The sequence below is a fragment of the Martes martes genome, assembly GCF_963455335.1.
Source record: "Martes martes genome assembly, chromosome: 5".
NCBI classification, from domain to species: Eukaryota; Metazoa; Chordata; class Mammalia; order Carnivora; family Mustelidae; genus Martes; species Martes martes.
In genome coordinates, this window is record NC_137892.1 from 133,662,817 (window position 1) to 133,684,042 (window position 21,226).

General features: G+C 38.3%; 1 protein-coding gene across 1 annotated transcript in view; it reads left to right on the forward strand.

The window, feature by feature from the left end:
* Positions 1 to 452: 452 nt before the first annotated feature.
* Positions 453 to 21,226, forward strand: part of C6 (complement C6) — a 59,706-nt gene continuing 38,932 nt past the window's right edge. Inside the window, exons 1-7 of the mRNA XM_080803313.1 lie at positions 453 to 596; positions 1,689 to 1,754; positions 5,393 to 5,555; positions 7,485 to 7,641; positions 9,117 to 9,261; positions 13,675 to 13,822; positions 17,580 to 17,718. Of these exons, the coding sequence (XP_080659439.1) occupies positions 1,727 to 1,754; positions 5,393 to 5,555; positions 7,485 to 7,641; positions 9,117 to 9,261; positions 13,675 to 13,822; positions 17,580 to 17,718 (780 nt within the window). The 5' untranslated portion in view covers positions 453 to 596; positions 1,689 to 1,726. The remainder of the gene's footprint in view (positions 597 to 1,688; positions 1,755 to 5,392; positions 5,556 to 7,484; positions 7,642 to 9,116; positions 9,262 to 13,674; positions 13,823 to 17,579; positions 17,719 to 21,226) is intronic.

The following is a 21,226-nucleotide window of genomic DNA, read 5'->3' on the forward strand; positions in this document are numbered from 1 at the left end:
AGACAGGGCCATGTGTTACTTAGCAATAGGAGGGGGAAAGCTTGTTTGGATTATCCTGTAAACCATTTTCATTGTGAGGAGGGACCTTTGGTTTTTCAGCCATCTGCAGGGAAGATTTTGTTTAAAGATGACTGATATAGTGATTTCATTCATAATCTTAATATTTCAAAGCTGAGGATCATGTTTCCAACAATCTTACCCTTTTGTGCATGAAAATACACAACTCAGACTATAGCAGTTTATTTGCCTTTCTCTTAAAAAAAGAAATAACTACTTTGCTTAAATCTCAAAAGAACTAAAGGCTCATGTTTCTTAAAGAATTATCCTGCCCGAGAACTACCTTGCTGAGATCAAGTTTCTTCTATGAGTTAAACTAGAGTTAACAAGTAAAGCAAACATAACCTTTAACCAAAAGATGAGTCATGTGCCTGCACTCCCCGACCTGTCCTAACAACAGTACATATCATTTCTTGAGATTCTGGGGCATGTGCAGAAGAAAAAATAATATGAAATAAAGAGATTCAAGAAATGTACAAGGAGATGGAAAGGAAGTACCTACAGCTGGGGGTAGATGAGAGCATCCTCTGAACTGTTGGGTAAGTTATGCCGAACGGCCCTATAGACAGATGGTTCCTGTGAGGCAAGTACACCAGACGGTGACAGATCAGAATGAGAAGGACTTCACTCTCCACTAGAATTCTCTAAAGGCTCACAAATCTATCCTCAGCGGTTCAGTGGTATCACTGATTTTTAGGGTCCAAAAGAGCTGCATAATCACTGCCCTCCCATGATGACACCCCAACAGAAGATTCTTCCTATTCTGTTCCATGTTTCTATGAAAATTGTACAGTAATGGCTAAAATGTTCACCTGTCATTGTAGGTATATCCAAAAGCCTAGAGACGTTGAAAATTAATAAGTAAGGAAACATTTGATATTATATGCTGGACCGTGGTAATAACAAAATTAGAGAAATAGTTACCTTTATTTGAACGAAAATTATCCTTCTAACGTAAAATGATGTTTCCTCCTAACAGTCAAATCTTAAAAAAGGTGACGATACCAATGAGTTCTTTTATTAGCATCTCCTCAAACAAGAAGCTTTGATGTCACCATTTTAATTTATATCATTTTCTAAATCACCTCAAAATAGTTACATCCAGAGAAGAGATCAGAATAATTTTATAAGGGTTCTGTTCCTGCGTTTTTTGCTGTTAGCTGGAATAAAGTCCATCTATGCTTTTCAAGCGTTTGGACATGGAAACAGATATTGTTTGCTGAGAACTGAGAACTGGAAATCTCTTGTAATTCAAGTTCCCCTAATCATCGACACGCTGGTTCAGCAAAATACTTCAAGAGTTTGTTTTCTTTACAATTGAAGGAGCCACCCTGGAGGAAAAATGATCTCTTCAAAATCTAATCAGAAAAATAAATAAATAAATAAATAAACAAACAAACAACAACAAAACACTCTCCAGTTTAGGCCTCCTTGTTAGCAGTTCCTATATGAGAAGATCCCAGTTTGGGGGGTTGGAGGGTAGGGAGGTGGTTGGTCTAGTGACTGTTTACCAGGAAACGTCACATTGTTTAGGAGCCTCAACTCCTGAACCAACCCCGAAGCCAGTGAAAAACCACCCAATCTGGAGCTTGGGTCTGATGTTTAAGACACACTATTCTGTCTGATTACAGGCTAAATTCTGTCTGGACACCATTTGTCTCTATGTCCTATGGCTCTGCTCAGGAAAACCAGGAAAGGTGAGTTACTTACCAGTGAGCGTGGATCAGCAGGCAAGTGCAGCAATCTTTAATTTTTATGATTCAAATAGCCCAGGGCAGTAGCAGTTTATAGATAAGTAGTGGCTTATCTATGAGTTGCATTTAAAAAGCTTGGATAAAAAGCTTGGGAAGAATGTTCAGTTTCTGTCTACCCTCTCCAGGCAGTGATAACGTAGTCTATTCTCTGCATCTCACTCAACCGGCAGCAGTACACAATGGATACTCAAATGTACATCAATTCCAATTTAAATTGAAGGACATTCAGTCACATGTTCAGTAGTTTGGGTTGCTTTTATTCTAGCATTTTTCTCTGAGTTGGTAGGGAAGTGCAAAAATCTCACTGATTTATTAGGAAGAAATGCTGCTAAGTCTGAGCGTATTGGAGAAACAATTTTTATATCTGGTCTCATACTCTTGGTTTGAATGAAGATGTTTTCTGAAGTATTTTTTTTAACCACAACTATGAAACATAAAATGACCACATTAAAATATAATCAGAAACTTACCTCTGAAACATTTGAGGGAGCCATATTTCAGTAGGGCAATTTGGCAATACCTATTAATATTTTAAATTTCATATCCCTTGATTAAGCCATCTACTGCTGGGAACACACATACTGATCCCATGGATATACAACAAAATTATACGAAGATATAATACAAAGATGTTTATTGTAGTGTGTGTGTATATACTGAATGTTTAAAATTAGAACAATAATTAAATCCGATGTAATACATCCATATGGTATAAACTATGCAGACATTAAAAGGATGAAGTAAGTATGCATCCGTCAATACGGAAAGAACTTCAAAGTGTATTATGCTGATTATGTGATGATGTGTGGGAAGATTATGTGATGATGTGTGTTCTGGTTACAAGTAGAAGAGAACTCCAGCCTTATATTTGTAACTTGTGTTCTGTTTAAAATTTTCAAATATAAGCATGTGTTATTTTAACTTTTTTTGAATGTCAGCAGAAATTTTCTGGTTGATTAAATTATAAGCCATTTTAATTTTCTTCTTCATACATCTTGATACAGTTTAGGACTTAATAAATGTTATCAAAGAAATAGAGGTGGACTAACTAAATTACAGGTGTTTTAAAAAGAAATCTGACTCTCAAAAGGTGTAGTTTTTTTATTTCAGTCAACTATTATAACAAAGCTAAGTTATACTGCAAACTGTCAGTCTTGCTAAAAAAGTGAGAGACAATTTCTAAAGTCTATGAAGTATCCTTAATTTGGCAGAAATTTTAAGAATAATATTACAAAAGTGGCTGTAATTATGGACTCATGTTATGGTATTCATATGTCATAAAAACCCATTTCTAAAATATTCCCTAGACTCAATTCAAAAATATTTATTCATTATATGCTCTGCTTGCTCTCATTCTTCTAAATGCTGAAATGAATAAAACAGACAAAAGAGATCAAGCACCACCCTGTTTATATTCTAATGAAGAAGGAAAGAGGGAAGGGATATTTATTTAAACTTAAGTAGTCATTTATATATCAAGAGGGGATATATAACAAAGAAAAATAAAGCAGGGAAAGGCCATAGGAAACACTGGTGGGAAATTGCAATTTCAAATCAAATGATCAGAGATCTGATTTTATTTGTAAGATGAAAAGCAATTAACACCATATTTCTAAATCTTTTTGAATGTGAATAGCCTTATTTAATATCAAAACATATTTTTGGCCTTCATATGATCCTTACTTCAATTGAGGAGCCCCTGATTTTGAAAAATGCATGAGCACCAGCTACAATTAAATCTGTAACACTCTTACATGTTATTACTAACTTGTAAAACTAATTTTTATTGAGTGATGATTCCATGCCAAGGATTGTTCTAAGCGCTTTGCATGAATTTTCTTACTGAATTCTAACAAAAGTCTTATGAAGACGGTAGAGTATAACTGCTGTTTTATAGATAATGAAACAGACACAAAAATTAAGTGAATGGTGGGCCTTCTGGGTAACTCAGTCGGTTAAGTGTCCAACTCTTGGTTTTAGCTCAGGTCATAATCTCAGGGTTGTGGGATGGAGCCCCATGTCCGTGTGTCCCTCTCCCTCAGCTCCCCCCACTCCCTGCCACTCTAAAATAAATAAATAAATCTTTTTAAAAAGGAAGAAAAAATTAAGTGAATGATGTTTTATCTCTTTAAATGAAAGTTACTCTATTAATTACAGCAGCATTTTCTCTATATATTTAATCATGGTGCATGTTTTGTTAGAGATAAAAGGATCAAAATAGCAACAGTGGGGACAGAGGTGGTTTCGCAAATTCCTCTCATTGCTCACAGATCCCCAAGGCTCCATAGCACACAGAGGAGAACGCTGGTCAACGTTTTCTCTGGCATTCAGCTTCATAGGGATGAACCCTCTTGTGGCCTCTGTGTGTGGGGTTGGGGGGAGTTGGAGCGGAGTTCAGGGCATCTAGATGCTGCAGTAATGCAATCGTTAGTGTGATCAGAACTTCAATGAAGGAATGCACCTCATCCAAGAATGAAGAGTCCTGGACGCTTAGTTGTCAGGAAGCCTCAACATTATTTCCCACCTTAAAGCCCCAGTTTCATCATTCATAAAATGAGGGGGTTTAACCTGGAGACCTCAAGGTTCATTTCAGCTCTAACTTCTATGACTCCATAAGTAGAGATACTTGGGCATTGAACTTTCTCTTTAGCAGTTTCTAGGATACCAGGGAACTAAATAGAGCTTCCAGAAAAATGCTCCAAACTCCTTCCCCAGTCCCTGAAAAGTATGAAAAACTGCAATGTAATCGAAGGTATTGCCCACACAAAATGAGCAGCTGTTTCAAAAAATGTAAGGTTAGGGCACCTGGGTGGCTCAGCTGGCTGAGCGTCCAACTCTCGATTTCAGCTCAGGTCATGATCTTGAGTCATGAGGTCAAGCCTCACATGGAGCCTCACATGGAGCCTGGCAATGGGCTCCACGCTCAGCGCAGAGTCGGCTTGTCTCTCCCCCTCCCTCTGTGCTCCTCCCCCAACTCACGTGTTCTCTCTCTCTCAAATAAATGAATCTTTTTTAATTTTTAAAAAAAAAAAGTGTTGGGGCACCTGGGTGGCTCAGTGGGTTAAGCCTCTGCCTTCGGCTCAGGTCATGATCTCAGGGTCCTGGGATCGAGCCCCACATTGAGCTCTCTGCTCAGCAGGGAGTCTGCTTCCCCTTCTCTCTCTGCCTGCTGCTCTGCCTACTTCTGATCTCTCTCTGTCAAATAAATAAGATCTTTAAAAATAAATAAATAAATAAAAATAAAATAAAATAAAAGTGTTAAGATTATATAAGAATTTCCATTTTGGAATGAAACGTGCTACAAACATATACTGTAGTACTTTGTCTTATAGCCTATCACAAACAGTTTGGAGAAACTTACTAGAACTGAGAGTTGTAACTCTGGGAACATTCACTGAAAAAATATGTAAAAGTAGGATTTGTAGTCATGAGTATGTAAATTTATAGGTATTAACCAGCCTTAAGGAAGGCAGGGAAATGCAACTGTTTCCTAACATCATGTCTTATTTCTTAACTGAGAATGACTTGTAAAGTTTTACTCTCAACGAGCATTTGATATGTATTCTATAATTCCTCTTCAGGGCTTAGAGGCTTTCAAGGCATGGCTGGACACTCCGTCTTGTATTTCATCCTCCTGAGTGCTCTGATTGGCAAGTGCCAACCCTGTTACTGTGATCACTACCCATGGAGTCAGTGGTCCAGCTGCTCAAAAAGCTGCAATTATGGAATCCAGAGCAGACAGAGGTGGGCATAAGCTCTGTAGATTGTCTTTGTGTCACGGGAAACTTCACAGATAGACTTAGTAATATCAAAAATGCTACACTAAGCAAAGGGGGGAGGGGAAATGTCTGTGTGTGTGTGTGTGTGTGTATCAAAGTAAGAAATCATCGAATTTGATTTGGATGGAATTTAAGTCTTTTCCACATAAGGTTGAAATGCAGTCTACATTTTTTCACTCCATAAAATCAAGGAGCCTCAAAGAACTTTAATTAAGAATATGTGCAGTATTTTCTGTTGACTATTTAACTTACTAAGAATTACTACTCAAACCTTTTTGCAGTGTATAACTCTGCTTGCCTACAGTTAGTGAGTTAATTATAGAGAATTTTCTACTCATTAAACTGAGTCTAACATGACCTCAATTGAGCAGCACTATTAGCTATTAGCTTGATTGTTGGCAAGTATAAGAAGAGAAGAGAACATGTTTACTCGATAACATTTAATAATTCAGTCTTCTCATGGATTCAGACTACTTATCCCCCATAGCTTCTTTAACTCTGTTAGATGTCTCTGTTGCATAGAGATGCTCACATAACTTGGGAAGAAAAGCATATATTTAATGTGTTTTAATTATTATAGCTTTTTAGAGACCTATTATAGAAAACCATTTTTACATGCTCAGTACGAGTCTCATTAAAATCACCAGCTGACTCCCTCAATAAACCATCCACCAAGTATGTTAAAGATTTTCAGACTCTTTCCCTCAAAAGACCCTCCATAGCTTTCTACTGTCCACCAAATAAAGCACAACAATCATTCCGGCTCCTCTTAGCCAGCAATGCCCAGGCCCATCCCATAAGCCCTACCAGGAATACGTCATGCTCCTCCACCTCTAATCTTGGCATACCTTTTCCCTTTCACTTGCCCTTCCCTTTGGTGCCTAGAGGAGTCACATGAATTTTTCAAGATGTATCTCCTCTATTATTTTCTCTTTGAATCTTCGGCCCCATAGTACTCCGACTCTGTCTTAATCATGATACTTATCAAACAGTGTTGTCATATTTTAAGAAATTTGCAGGAATTTTTTTCTTTTCTTTTCCATCCAGTCCCTTCCAGGAATTCCCTGAGGACCAGCTTCATGGATATGTGACTTATGCAGTCACATAAGACCACACCAAGAAGGGCTCCATGCTTGGCTTAATGCTCTGCCAGTAGTGTCTTAAAATTTTTAATAATTTTTTTAACAAGAGGCCCCTCATGTTCAGTTTGCCCTGTGCCCCACAAATTATGAATCCAGTCCCAAATTCCATTAAGTGGTAAGAACTGCACAGATGCCAACTTGCTTGATTTTCCATGAAAACCCTCTTTCTGAGCCTAGATGTCCACTAAACAGATGAATGGGTTAAAAAGATGTGGTATATATACCATGGAATATTATGCAGCAATCAAAAAATAAAATCTTTCTATTTGCAATGATGTGGATGGAACTAGAGGATATTATGCTAAGTGAAATAAGTCAATCAAAGAAAGACAATCATCATATAATCTCACTGTATGAGGAATTTGAGAAACAAGACAGATGATCACAGGGGAAGGGAGGGAAAAATGAAACAAGATGAAACCAGAGAGGGAGACCAACCATAAGAGACTCTTAATCTCAGGAAATAAACTGAGGGCTGCTGGAGTGAAGGAGGGTGGGATGGATGGGGTGGCTGGGGGATGGACATTGGGGAGGGTATGTGCTATGGACAGTGCTGTGACTTGTGTGAGACTGATGAATCACAGACCTGTACCCCTGAAACAAATAATACATTATATGTTAATAATAATAATAATAATAAAAGAAAAACTTTCTTTTACTCATTGTGGCTAATGTTCAATGATATTTTTCTTATGGGGCTAGAACCACAGTGAATATATTCATTCTAAACAGCTTTCTCCTTACTATGACAGAAAAATAGTGGTTGATCAGTACTATCTGGGTAACTTTTGTGACCAGATTTGCAAAAAACTGGAGACCAGAGAATGTAACTGGCAACACTGTCCTATCAACTGTGTCCTGGGAGATTATGGACCGTGGTCAGACTGCGACCCTTGTGTTGAAAAGCAGGTAAGTGCCCCATGGGCATCTTCAGGAAATCCTAATCACAATGAAAAACTTGGAAAACTTGGCAGGAATGCTCAATTTCTTCAATTTCTGAAAATAAACAATCCCAGCTTCCACTGAGGGAAAATTCCATTTAGCAATTTTTTTTTCCTTTGATGGGAGTAGAGGGAAGTGGACTCATTTACATGTTTTACTATCATATGAGCTCCAAAAGGAACTTCTGCCCCAATGTTGGCATTGTACTTACTGAGGTCTGAATTCCACTGCTTGTTCCCTCTGAGAGCTCAGAAAGTAAAAGCAGATGCTAGAAAATGGGGATTTCAGTCCAAGGTTTAAAATCAGACAGAAAGTAAAGACATTAATCAAATGACTGACTCCTGACCCTTCCTCTAATTTCCCTCTCTTCACAGGAAAGTCCCTCGACTTGTTTATTGTTCCAAGCTGTAATGTTTACTCACCTTAGCTCATTCCTATAAGGGCATTGGCCCACATAAACCATAGTCGCAGCAGTGCTGAGCATTCACACATTAGGTGGAAAAGAGGAACTGATTTATGGAGCACCCACTCTTAGAGGGAAACTGTTCTAAGTCCTTATATCATCTTATTCAAACTTCACATCAGAGTGTGTTTTCCTACCCCATTGACAGATGGGGAATTTATAACTCATTGGGGAATCAGTAACTTTCCCAAGAATATACCTCTGATGAATAGAGTGCTGTATTTTGAACTTGGATTTTTCTGATTTCAAAGCCAGTACTTTTTGATCCTGTCCTATTCCTATCCTTCTCTGACTCCCTGTTTCATTACTCACATTTTAAAATCCTTTAAAATGTGGAGAATATGTCAACCTTGGTTTCCATGCTGACTTCCTCACACAGAAGAACCCCCGAATCCTTTCAAATTGATCAGTTCACACTCCCTCTGAGATATGAAAGTGCTATTGTGGGCACCTGGGTGCTGCAGTCAGTTAAGTCTCTGACTCTTGGTTTCAGGTAAGGTCATGATCTCAAGGTCATGGGCTCCAGGCCCACGTCAGGCTCTGCACTCACAGAGTCTGCTTGAAATTCGCTCTCTGTCTCCATCTGCTCTCTATGCTTGTGCTTTCTCTCTCTCTGTCTCAAATAAGTAAATAAATCTTTAAAAGTGCTATTGTTACTACCTGGAAGATATACTGCATGCAGGATACTCAGCAAATATTTGTGCATTTGATTTAATTTATTTTCTTATGGTTTCAGTGTACAAAGTCTTAGAAATCTATTGTCCTGCTTTCTCATTTTACAGTTTAGAAAAGTGAGGCCCAGAGAGGTGCTGACTTCTCTAAGGGCACACAATAATAGAATTGGAAAACTCATTAGTTAATTTAGGAAAAATTGCTGGAGGAAGAGTCACTGTGATGATTAAGAAGTCCAGTTTTCTTAGATACATTCTGGCTTTGACCCTGCTTCTAAGTTCCTCACCCTTCTCTACTTTCCTTTCAGTTTAAGGTTAGATCCATCTTGCGCCCTGGTCAGTTTGGAGGACAACCATGTACTGAGCCCCTGGTGACTTTTCGACCATGCATTCCATCCAAGCTCTGCAAAATTGAAGAGGTCGACTGCAAGAATAAGTTCCGCTGTGACAGTGGTAATGTACACTAGAAGATGTCCAGTCTCCAGTAAAAAAATGACTTGACTAGATAAAATCATTCTAGTTGACTACCAGTCAAAGCCATGACAGAGAAGTCCTACCTTATGTTAAGTATAGGGAGGCAAAGGTGTTATGGTACCAATTGCCAAGCCATTCATGTATGAAATTATAGCTTTCAAGCTATAATCATCTCGACAATGTACCTGAGCCAATTGCTATTGGTGCCCAGGTCCCTACACTGTGATAAAGAAGGATGATGCGAAAGCAAGAGGAAAAAGAAGAAAAGGCAGATACTGGTAAACATCAGCTATTAATAAGTACAAACCTGTAATCAGAACCAGCAGCTGAAAAGGAGTGACAGATTTAAAAGATCTTCAGTATCGTTTACTAAGATGAGAATATTACGAGTAAGATATTATGTCAAGGAAATAACTAGAGATAATGGGACAGACTTTCTTGAGTGGTCCATTGAATGGTTCCAAAGGTAATTCCAAAGGGAAGATTGAAAATGCTTTAAACAGTGGCAACACTCCCTTCAAGTCCAATACTCATTCAGATATTTACATTTTATTAGATTATGAATGAATATACTTGAATACACTACTTAATCATATGTATTCACTTGCGAATTAGTACCTCCTTCAACACCACCATTTTGAAATCTCTAAATCTGAGTTCTGCAAACTTTTCCAGTAAAGATCCAGACAGTGAATATTTTAGGCTTTTTGGCCATAAGTTCTTTGTAGCAACTACTCATATCTGGCCCTGTAGTTTCAAAGGTGCCCTAGACAGTCTATCAACAAGTGGGCATGGCAGTGTTCCAATCACATTTTACATACAAAAACAGGCAGCAGGTGAGGTTGGGCCCAGCTTCCTGCCTTCAGCCATAGGTCACTAACCTCTTCTCCAAACAGTCAATTTGATATTAAAATTGGAATTCAGATGAATAAAATCCATACCATTTTGGTACACTCTGGAAGACAATGAAAAGTAAAGTATTTATAGCTAAACAGTGGATTTCAAATTCCATAAGAAAATTGACTGCAGACCTTAGGTCTAATGTTTCTCTCCTTGCTCCTGCTTCCTGCCTTCAGCTTTGTCAACTTTTGTTGAAAATCAGATAGGAATGCTGGTGTCAGGATTTTCTCTCTGTGGCCCCCACATGTAGGATATGAGGGTGGCACATGGGTGGCTACACTTCATGGCTACATGCATAAGGTCATGTCAAAAGTTGAAAAAAGAGGGACTATGAAAACGATCTTGCTGGCAATGGCTGAGTGGAATAGAGACGTAGGCATTAAATCCAGAATATTAAGATAAAGGTTTAGAACTGAGGGGCAACTATTGGAAGCTTGAAGAATAGTTGTGGAACCAATTACCAGAAAGAATACCTTTATACAATGCGTGTTAAATCTGTGAAATTTACTAGAGGGTTTCGTTAACCAAAAATATTCACAAGTTTGAGAAGGCTTTAGATACATCCATAGCCCACCCATTCATAAAGAGCATTTTAAGGAAAGCTAGTGGTGTAAGGACAGGTGATCTCTAGTTCATCAGCAGTATATCCACAGCAAGTGATTAAAAAAAAACAAAACTGACTATTGAAATGTGTATGCAATGTGTGTTAAGTAGCTGCTACCCTGAGCTCTCTTAGTGACTTCTGCTCTGCTGTCCAGATCCCTTCATCAGGAATGTATAGATCTTCCCATGATCTAGCCACTAAGTAGTTGATCCCTGGCACAGATGTGGTTGGCATACATTTTGACTGGATGCTTCCATGATCTATTGATTGTTAAATATTCCACTGAAGATTATAGACTACTTTGCTCCTCTAAAACCACCCATTAATGCCACTCTCAAAAGGCATTAAAGGTTGGATGGACCATTATTTGACTCAGTAGGATGTTTGGCCCTCAATTAATAAGAACAATTTACCCTAAAGAGAGTTTCTCTCTTCCCTTTCCTCCCTCATGATTACAGTTCTGGTTCCCCAAGACTAAATTTATGATTTGAATGCATACATGGATCTTTGAGAATTACCCATAAGGCTAATAATCCCCTAATGTACTATGCCAACTCCCTTCTCAAAGTCCTAATTTTAATCATAAAGACTAGAGAATTTGTAGCTCCTTATACATATACTATACCATTGCAGTAACACAAATCAGTTCAAGTAAGTGGGAAAAACATGCACAGTTTCTAAATGATACATAGCTCCAGATATAAGTACATATAATGCATGTGTTGGCTAAAGCATGCTAATTCTGTAAATCCTGCACTATCCAAACTACCCTTCGTCTTTCCCATTTCTTCTCTGGAATGGGATATATTTACAGCTTACTATATCCTTACCCTTGTATTTCTTATTCCATTGAGTTTCTGTGGCCAGGAACCATTCTCAGATGTGTCCTATCAGACCAATATCACTCTTGCCACCCATTCCTAAACATCACTCGGAAGATGTCCTCTTGCCTTCATCCCTACCTTTCCTAATAGGTCCTCTTCCACATCTCCAAAAGTACTAAATGCATTGAAATTCTTATATTCAAACATATCTGGTACATTGCTCACAAAGCTAGGCTAATGAGAACTATACCTTGCACGTATGACCCTACCTCTGCCTGATAAAATGGGATTTCCTTTTTTTTTAAGTGTAACATATCAAAACTTAGAGTTGCTCAAATTTATAAGTGAGGGTATCAAAACTTTTTAAAAATGTGATATTTGTTGTTTTTCTTCCTTTGGAAAAAGCATCTATATTTCAAACTAAATTACACATTCTTTTCTGCCCTTAAAAAAGCAAACAAACAAAACACTAGAGAGATGTGCTATTTTAAAAACAGACCATCTTTCAGGTTATATCTTTGGACTCACAGACATCCAATTCCCTCAATATATTCAGTCTTGTTTGACCATGGTGCTCACATAACTATAGTTCTTTATAATTATGGTCTAGATACAATACAAAATTTTGAATAATTAAAGAAGGAACCTTAGTTACTTTCATTTTTCTCTACTTTCTTAATGAAGATTATTTACCAAAAGATTTTTTTTAAGTTTTTTTATTTATTTACTTGACACAAAGAGAGAGAGCACAAGTAAGGGGAACAGCAGGCAGAGGGAGAGGGAGAAGCAGGCTCCCCACCAAGGGGGAGAGCCCAATGCAGGGCTCCATCCCAGAACCCTGGGATCATGACCTGAACCAAAGGCAGATGCTCAATGACTGAGCCACCCAGGCGCCCCTATTTACCAAAAGGTTTGAAACTAACTGCTTTCTGGGAAAATTTCTATTAATAAAAAAATTAATTCAACAGAATACCCTATTTCTCCAAGCATTTTAGTTAGTTAGTAATGCATAGCTGCAGTGAGATGTTAATCACAATTTAGAGTGCTTAACCCGATAATCTTGAGTAAAACATTTAATCCAGTCTCCTTGTCAGTGAGACCTGTACATAATTGTACAGATGCCAGCATCTCTGATTATAACAAGAGGCTGAGGGACAGGAGAGGGGTTGTCATTGTACATAAGTCATTTCAATTTCTGCAATTTATCAATATCCATTGATCCTAAGGATCTTTATGAAATTCAGCAAATTTAAAAAGGAAGGGAATTATCCAAGTAAATGGGATTGGTGTTATTTTATAAATTTACTCACTTAACCTGGTACCTAACACTGTAGTACCTAGTAGTTCAAAAAAAATTGTTTCTTTTTAACTTGTTCAAAAAACAATTACATAAAATAAATTTTATGTCCTAGAACACAAGAATTTAAAAAAATCATATAGCATGACTCTTATGTGTCTGGCTTCTTTTACTCAACAGAAAATTTTAAAGATATAGTGATAGTATCAGGTGTACATGTGTATGTGTGTGTGTGTGTATATATATTAAATTATAGGGGTTTTTTTCTTCTAAATAAAAACAGTAACATGTACTATGGTGAGTGCTGTGAAATGTGTAAGCCTGATGATTCACATACCTGTACCCCTGGGGCAAATAATTCATTACATTCTAATAAAAATAATTTTTAAAAAAACAGTGACCTTGATTTTGTTGTACTGAATCAAAACAAAAGTCTGAACCTACTGTTGATTTTCTCCTACAGAATATGATTTATGCAGCAAGCTCAATGTGATGGGAATGGGATTCTAGAATTATCTTTCTTATTTAAGACAAGCAGCCCAATAGTGACTAAATAATTCTACAATGACTCTTGTTATCCTACAAAAATAAGGGGAAAATATCAGTTTGGCATCCATTTCCATATTTCCTAAATCTGTATAAAAAATAATGAGAACTTTCCCTCACCACTCTCCCTTGAAATTTAAAGCACTAACTTGTTTCAAATCAATAAATACCTTCTCAAATAATCAAGCGTGTCGTTAACGTCGTTTGCTTTCCTTGACCAGGCCGCTGCATTGCCAGCAAGTTAGAATGCAACGGAGAAAATGACTGTGGGGACAATTCAGATGAAAGGGACTGCGGAAGAATAAAATCAGTGTGCCCGGGGAAGAAGCAGCATCTTCCCATCCCCAGCGTACAGCTGATGGGCGCTGGGTAAGTGATGTCTCTTCATCGTTGGCGGGAGGAAAGTCATCTCAGAAGGAATGAGCTGGAAGCAGCAGTGAAGGGATGAGACCCATGTTTGTCCTCTTTCCTCAGTAACCTCTTACGACTCCCACCAGCCCTTTCTCCCACACATGGCTGCCGCGCTCAGGCAGTATGTGGCCAGGATCCTCACTCATGGGGAATAAAAGAATTCGGCATTTTTTCACCCTTAGTCTGTACCAGGCAATGTTAGGCGCAGTTCATAAACATCGCTTGTTTCCATTCCCATCTATCCTTCTGACAGCTCTGCAGTGAATCAGGCCAACTGGTGCTGGGTGGATTCCTGGGGCTCGGTCTTGAATGGGCCAGTAATCAATCAGAAATGCACAGTTTCCTCAACTGTATGTTGGATGACTACAAACGGATTTGAAGTTCTGTCCTAAGAATTCCTAATTAGAGTTGATTTCAGTGAGAATGTTCCAACAGCATCTTCTTATCAATGGACAGAAATGGTTTCCCTGGAAGAAAACCTCAGCCCAAAATTCCCACTGATAATCACATTTCCTAATGTTCTGATTGATGAGGGGTGACATTACAAACTCACCCCTTGCTCAACTGATCTAGCTTCTAGAGTTACAGATGGGGAGGACCACATGCTATGTGTACTTTGGCAGAAGGACCATGTGGCCCTCTGCCAACCAGAGTTGTTATCCCAAGGTTTCTCAGAAATGAGCAAAACCTGCTGGCTCAGGGACAGCCAGTCCTCTCCCCGCCTCTCCAGGGACTGAGAATTTTTAAGAGCTGCTTACTGGAATTCTTTCTAATCTGCTAGCCTTAGAATTTCTGCCCCCGTCTCTAGCACATTTCTACCCAAAAACTGTAGCCTCCTGGGTAGCTGTCCCTCTTTTTAAGTAGCATCTCTCCAAGAAAGAATTTAACAAGACATACCAACATTCTTACATTGTCAGCACCAGTCACCAGGTCTTAAACCTAAAGCAAGAATCAGGCAATAACAGGATGCCATTTGTTTTTTCCCAGGCTCAACCAAGGTACAAATGCATACACACATGTATACATAGAGGCACACACATGCAGATTTATGTGCGTGTATGTGTGTGTGTGTGTAATTTTAAATGAAATTTTAAAAAGTCATAAAATATGATGTATAAAGCCAAATTAGATTAAAAAAAACACTTTAAAAACTTAAAATATGAAAGACCATGATGTATTTGAAAGACCAAAATATTTAAACTCAACTTAAATACCACAGAGGAGAGAAGAAAGAATAAAGCTGAAAATTGCAACACAGTTGACTTAATTCCTGACAGACTCCTCAGGCTTGCCCTGACAAAGCCACCTCCAGAAAACTATCTTTGGGCTCTCTGCTACCTTCATAAATTCCTTATGACCTGGGAGCCATTTTTCTCAAGCCCTTTCTTGTTTGTGATGAACTCATAAGTACACTGTAGAATACGTATAAGGTCAAGAGTTTTTTGGTTTTTTTTAACGTCATCGATCCCTCTCAACTCAGAAAACCAAAATGAATGAGTCTGAAAACACCTGTGTTTGTCATGCTCCCATAAGTAGTTTGGAACATTTTTCCCAGGCCAACTCCTAATGTTTTTTCCCTCAAATATCCATTGATACGAATTCAAATAGGGATGAGAATGAACCTATTGTAGTTATTTGAGTATGAAATGCATCTTACAAAACCCACAGGAATCAGGACTTTTTTTTTTTTTAATAGCTTTATTGAGGTACAATTCACATACCAGTTCTCCTCCTGTGTACATCTTTTCCTCTCACATGATCACCCTTCTCACAATGCTCTGACACCAGAAGTGTAGGTGTTTTCCCCCAAGTCAATCTCTGTGACACCAACTGCGTGTCCTGCAGTTTAACTCAATTAATGCCACAGGTTAAGGGCTCAGTCCCACAAGACCAGACCCCTCTGATGCTAAGCACAAGACCAAATATCACTTGTGATTCTGACACCTAGGAGGTTTTCAGGACCCCCTCCTCTTTGCTTTATTTGCTAGAATGGCTCACAGAACTCATGAGGTAAAACAATTTATTCACATTGCTAAAAAACAAAATTCACCTGAATAAGTTAAGATCTAATTGGCTTTATTCAATGATTCGTGAATCGGGCAGCATCCCATCTAGCAGATAGAAATGAGCTCCAAAGAGCTATACAAAATAGAAGACGTTTATGGGCAGAAGGATGCACAGCAAGGAAGTTTCTGAAAAGAGTGGATTATTTCAAGCAAGGTCACCTTCCTTTGAGGGAAGGCAAGTGTTGATCAGGCCAATTACCTCACTAGTGCTGACCAGATAATTCCATATGGCTGGTTAAAGGTCACTTTCTTGGGAGAGGCAATCAAGAACTGCATTTAGGTGAGGCATTAAGGATTTGTTTGCTGACATGAATCTTAGCCCAAGTGACTCCATTTTGCTGTTTCTTTCTTTTTTAAAATACTGGCTACCAGTTTATTATAAAACGATGTAAAAAAGAATACAGATGAAACTCCAGTTTGTAGACATAAGTAAGGCAAGGTATGTGGGGAGGGGCATGGAGCGTCCATGTCCCGCCCCCAAGGCACACCATTCTCCCAGCACTTCCATGTGTTTACCAACTGAGAAGCAAACTGAACCCCATACTTGTGGGATTTTTATGTCAATCATGTAGGCATGATTGATCATTGACTCCATTTCCAGTCCCTCTCCCCTCTCTGGAGATGGAAGATAAGGCTGAATATTTCAAGCTTTTAACATGGGTTGGTCTTTCTGGTGACAGGTCCCCATAGAGAAGCCTACCAAGAGTCGCCTCATTTGAACAAAAGACACCCAAGAAATTCCAAGGGATTTAGGAGCTCTGTTTCAGAAATTAGGGTGAAAGACCAAATATTAGAACAAAAGATGTTCTTAGTGCTCTTATCACTTAGGAAGCTACAAGGGTTTTAGGAGGTTTAGGTTTTCTCAATTTCCATAATTTTTAAAATATCTGACTTGTGCTAAGCTAATGACCTTCAATTTCCTCATTTGTAAAACAGGTGAAATAATTGTATCCTTATCTACATCACATGGTTATCATAAATATTAAATACATATAATAGTAACATTAAATATAGATCAACCAGAGCTTGATATATGTATATGTATAAATATATGTATATATTTACTTTATACAGATAGTAAATATGTATGTATATTATATATAATGTATGTAAATATACAAATAGTAAATTATGTATAAAATATACATATAAATATTTATAAGCATTTGTTAAATAAATTTAAATATATTTAGTTATTAGTAAGAACGATAATATTATAGTTTTATTAAAATACTGCTGTTACTATTTAATTATTGGCTGTCTATAAGAATTCCTTTATGTATCATACTGAAGGAAGTAAACTCAGAATGGCATTAATTATGTAATAATTTCTTTCATAATCTGCTTCCAAAGTTTGCACTGATGTGGTAAGTCATGAAACAAAAATAAACCTGAATTTTAGTTCATTCTGAAAGCCCAGAATATTTAAGTGAGTGGAATATGGAGAATCTAACAGAGCCAGAGGGGCAAAGTTTTGGCTTCCAGACCTTTCTGGCTGCTTCACCATAAGCTAGGAAAAAAATGGGTTTTTTTTCCAAGTCATCCTTCAAGAGTCAAAAATGTCTAAGAAAGGAATTTCTTTCATAGAAGTCTGGTAAATTTTAAAGATTGCTCCACATCTATTGAATTCTTGAAAATTACGTTTGCAGGTATCATTTTCTAGCAGGAGAGCCCAGAGGAGAGGTCCTTGATAACTCTTTCACTGGAGGAATATGTAAAACTGCCAAAAGCAGTAAAGCAAGTAATCCATACCGTGTTCCGGCCAATTTGGAAAATGTCAACTTTGAGGTATGACAGCCTGTCATGGCGGCCCTCCAAAGCTGATGGTGATTAAAAGCTAACCTTCCAATGAAGAATTAGTGATGAAAGAAGGGACAGAATACAAGCATAATGAACGTTTTAAATCATGTATTATGGGTTGGTGTTTAATCCTTCCACAACCCAGTGAGGTCAGTGTTATTGTCATCACTTTTCAGATAAAAAACGAATGTAACCCAATTTGCCCATAGTCGAGCATCTCATAAGTCAGGGGTTAGTGATTTAAGGTCAGGTTTCCCAAACTCCAGAGTCCAGTGAACATTTAGCTGTACCTTCTCCCACACAGATAAATAAACAGTTTGCTTGATTCCAAATTTCCTCATACCATAGCTAGTTCTCTCAGGTAACCACAAAAGTGTTGTGGTTATATAAAAGAGTGTCTGGCTTCTTAAAAAATCAAGATGAAGCTAAGTGTCACAGGGGTAGTTCTTCTTACCTTTCTTCCTATTTTATTAGTTGATTTGGTTTTCTGTTTGTTTTCCTAAGTGTGATGAGAGATATACTACCTACTCCCAGAACCAACCCCAGTGCCTTACACACAAGTGCTCCAAAATTCTTGAACTGAAGTAAACAATCCATTTCTTTTAATTTATGATAAGAGAAACAGGAAAGACGGGATATTAATAGTAATATCCAGGCATACAAATTCGACACGCTAGAGAGAATTTCAGGGGTCCAATGATTTCTGAGACTGCTTTATGGATAGTATAAGCTCAGCAAAAGTCATTTAATCCTTCCTTTAGAAAACCTTTCATATATATACAAATACAAGCAGGTTTCCAATTTAATCAGCTTAATTTAAAGCCACCTGATATGTATTCATGGACATAGGGAATGCCCTTGGGGCCCAAATGCCAAATTCAAACACCTTCTGGGAGAGATCTCTGCCTGGAGATAGAAGTGACAAGGGTAACAATTGACCTCTGACCAAGTAAAGAAACTGCCCGTTATCTCCCCACAGATCCAGATGCTAATTCCATAGGGTCCACCACCACTACCAACAGAGGTGGTATGCTAAATAGGAACTCAGAAGAGACATTGTTCCAAAGAAATTCTGTCAATTACAGCATTATTCTTGAGGGTATGAATAAGCTTTAGAGACAGAGCTAACACCCACACATTTACATATAATACTGTTATGTTGGAGGATGTCTTCTAGCACAACCAATCCATATGCTTACTTTTAAAATACAACAATCCTCCCCCCGCAAATACTTCCTATATTCTCAGCAAGCATTTATTCCATGCAGTTTTACAAGTAACATGTTAAACTCAGCTCATGGGATGAGGGCAAATTTGGACAAATTTGTTAGCTAAACATATCTAAACAATACTTAGAGTTTTGAAAGTACTTGCTGGAAGTATTTGCTTACATTGTTTTACTCAATTCCCATAACAATCTTCCCAGAAAAATAGAAGATCGTTTATGTCCATTGTACCCATAGAAGATCCAAGATCCGAAGCCGCTAACAACTTTCTTGGAGTTATGCAACAAGCAAATGGCACATGCAAATGAGAACTCCTGGCTCCTAGTGCAGCGCTGCTTGAGCTAGGTGACACCTTGACAGTAATAGCAAGAAAGACATTAACAACCGTGTAATATGTGCCAGGTTTGTGTACCCTTCATAAACTGTCATTTATAAAAGGTATCACCTGGGAGGTTCACCAAGGGTGTGTTAGAGTGAGCTCTTCCAGCTTACAAGAATGAATTGTTAAATTTTCAGGAACTTTGCAAGCCAGTTTATAAACATGGCCACTACTAAATATTAAGTACATAATCTTACAATCACATAAAAATATTGAAAACCTAGGTAATAATTATTCAAAATTTATCAATTCTCCATTATTTTGCTACATATTCCCATCTGCGCTTTTGAGGTTACTTACATCTATTGTATCAACGTAATGAAAATGCTATATAATAATTTGCTATCATACATCTCTTTCCAGGTTTGAATTAAGAGACACCACACAGGTAGCTTGAATCAGGTATGGTAGGAATATATACACCATAACCAAGGGCAAGTGCTGTAGTAAGTCACAGGTTTTCCCCCTCCCAGAGAGTTGGTTTTTAAACATTTACCAGCAGACCACTGGATCCGCACACAAAACTTGGTAACCCAAGTCTTGGTGGCTAGTTACATCAGGAAATACAGCCCAAAATTCCTCATTCAGAATAAGAGTCTCCTTTTGTTATCAGTGTAGATTCAACATTGTTGAACCTTACTTAAGAAGCTACCTGAGTTGATGTCTAACTCTATGTCATTGATTTTTAGGTAATATTCAACTACTGAGGAAGGTCAATAACCAGATCCAAGGTCAAAAGAGACCGGTTGACTTTTCACTCATCTCTATATTACTTTGTTCATGCTGTTAGCAGGCAGCTGTGCAAATCTAAGCTGTGCCTTAATGAAAACATAGAGGAGGAGAAATTCAGCAGACACCTGACTTCCGTTCTCCTCTGGTACTGGCGTTCATTAAGATAGACGAAATAACAGGTTGACTGGTACAGATGAGAGAGGCTCTTGAAAGGAAAGGAAGGGAAGACATTAGATAGGAAGTCAGATTAGAAGACCACTGGAAGAATTCTGCCCCTCAGGGATCCCCCAGCTGCTAACTGCAGAACTCAATCATCATATGATTCCTGCACCAGCCCCCAGAGTTGTACCACTTACTCAGGAAGACTCCTCTCTTTTTCTAGGTGGTGCTGCTTCACTACTGGTTGTATGCTAAGCATTTGCTGTCAGCAGCAAAGTGCAGAGTGTGGTCACCACTGGATTCTGATTCTTAACAATACATTGCCCTACTTAGGCATGGCCCCTTGCTACATCCCAAAGCTATGAAAACCTTCAAGTCCTCCCCAAATCCCTTGTGAAATCCACAACTTCAGGTCTTTAACCCTGACTGCACAGGAAACCAGGTGCTACCCAGTCCTGTCTATCCCCACAGTCCCACTTATCTCTCCTCTCATCCTTTTTAAAAACCCATCTCCTTTCTTTAAACTCAAAAGTAAAAGTGTCGACACACATAGAGTCCTACGTCATCAGCCCACTGGATCTACAGACAGTGAGGTTGGATGGGTTCATCGATGTATGTAATGATATGTAAATGAGGATTAAAACCTTTTTCCAGAGTTTGGGTAACATCTCTTCCTGGGAAAAACCATACTTTCAAAAGTTGCCTTGGCTTTCTATATTCCCTTTCATGGAACAGCATTTCCATCATCTCTCTCTCTCTCTCACGCTCTCTCTGTCCTCCCTCCCCATAGCTCCTTGGTCAAAAACTCTTTCAAAAAACAAACTCCTCTTTCAAATGCCCCAGTTTTCTCTCTACCCAATCACCACTGCCCTAGACCTGGCCATTATCCTGTCTCACGTAGCTTATTGCAACAGTTTTTGCAATCACTCCCCTGGCCTCCACTTTATTGACTATAGTTAACATGATCTTTGCAAAACACAAAAGTGATGGTAACACTCTC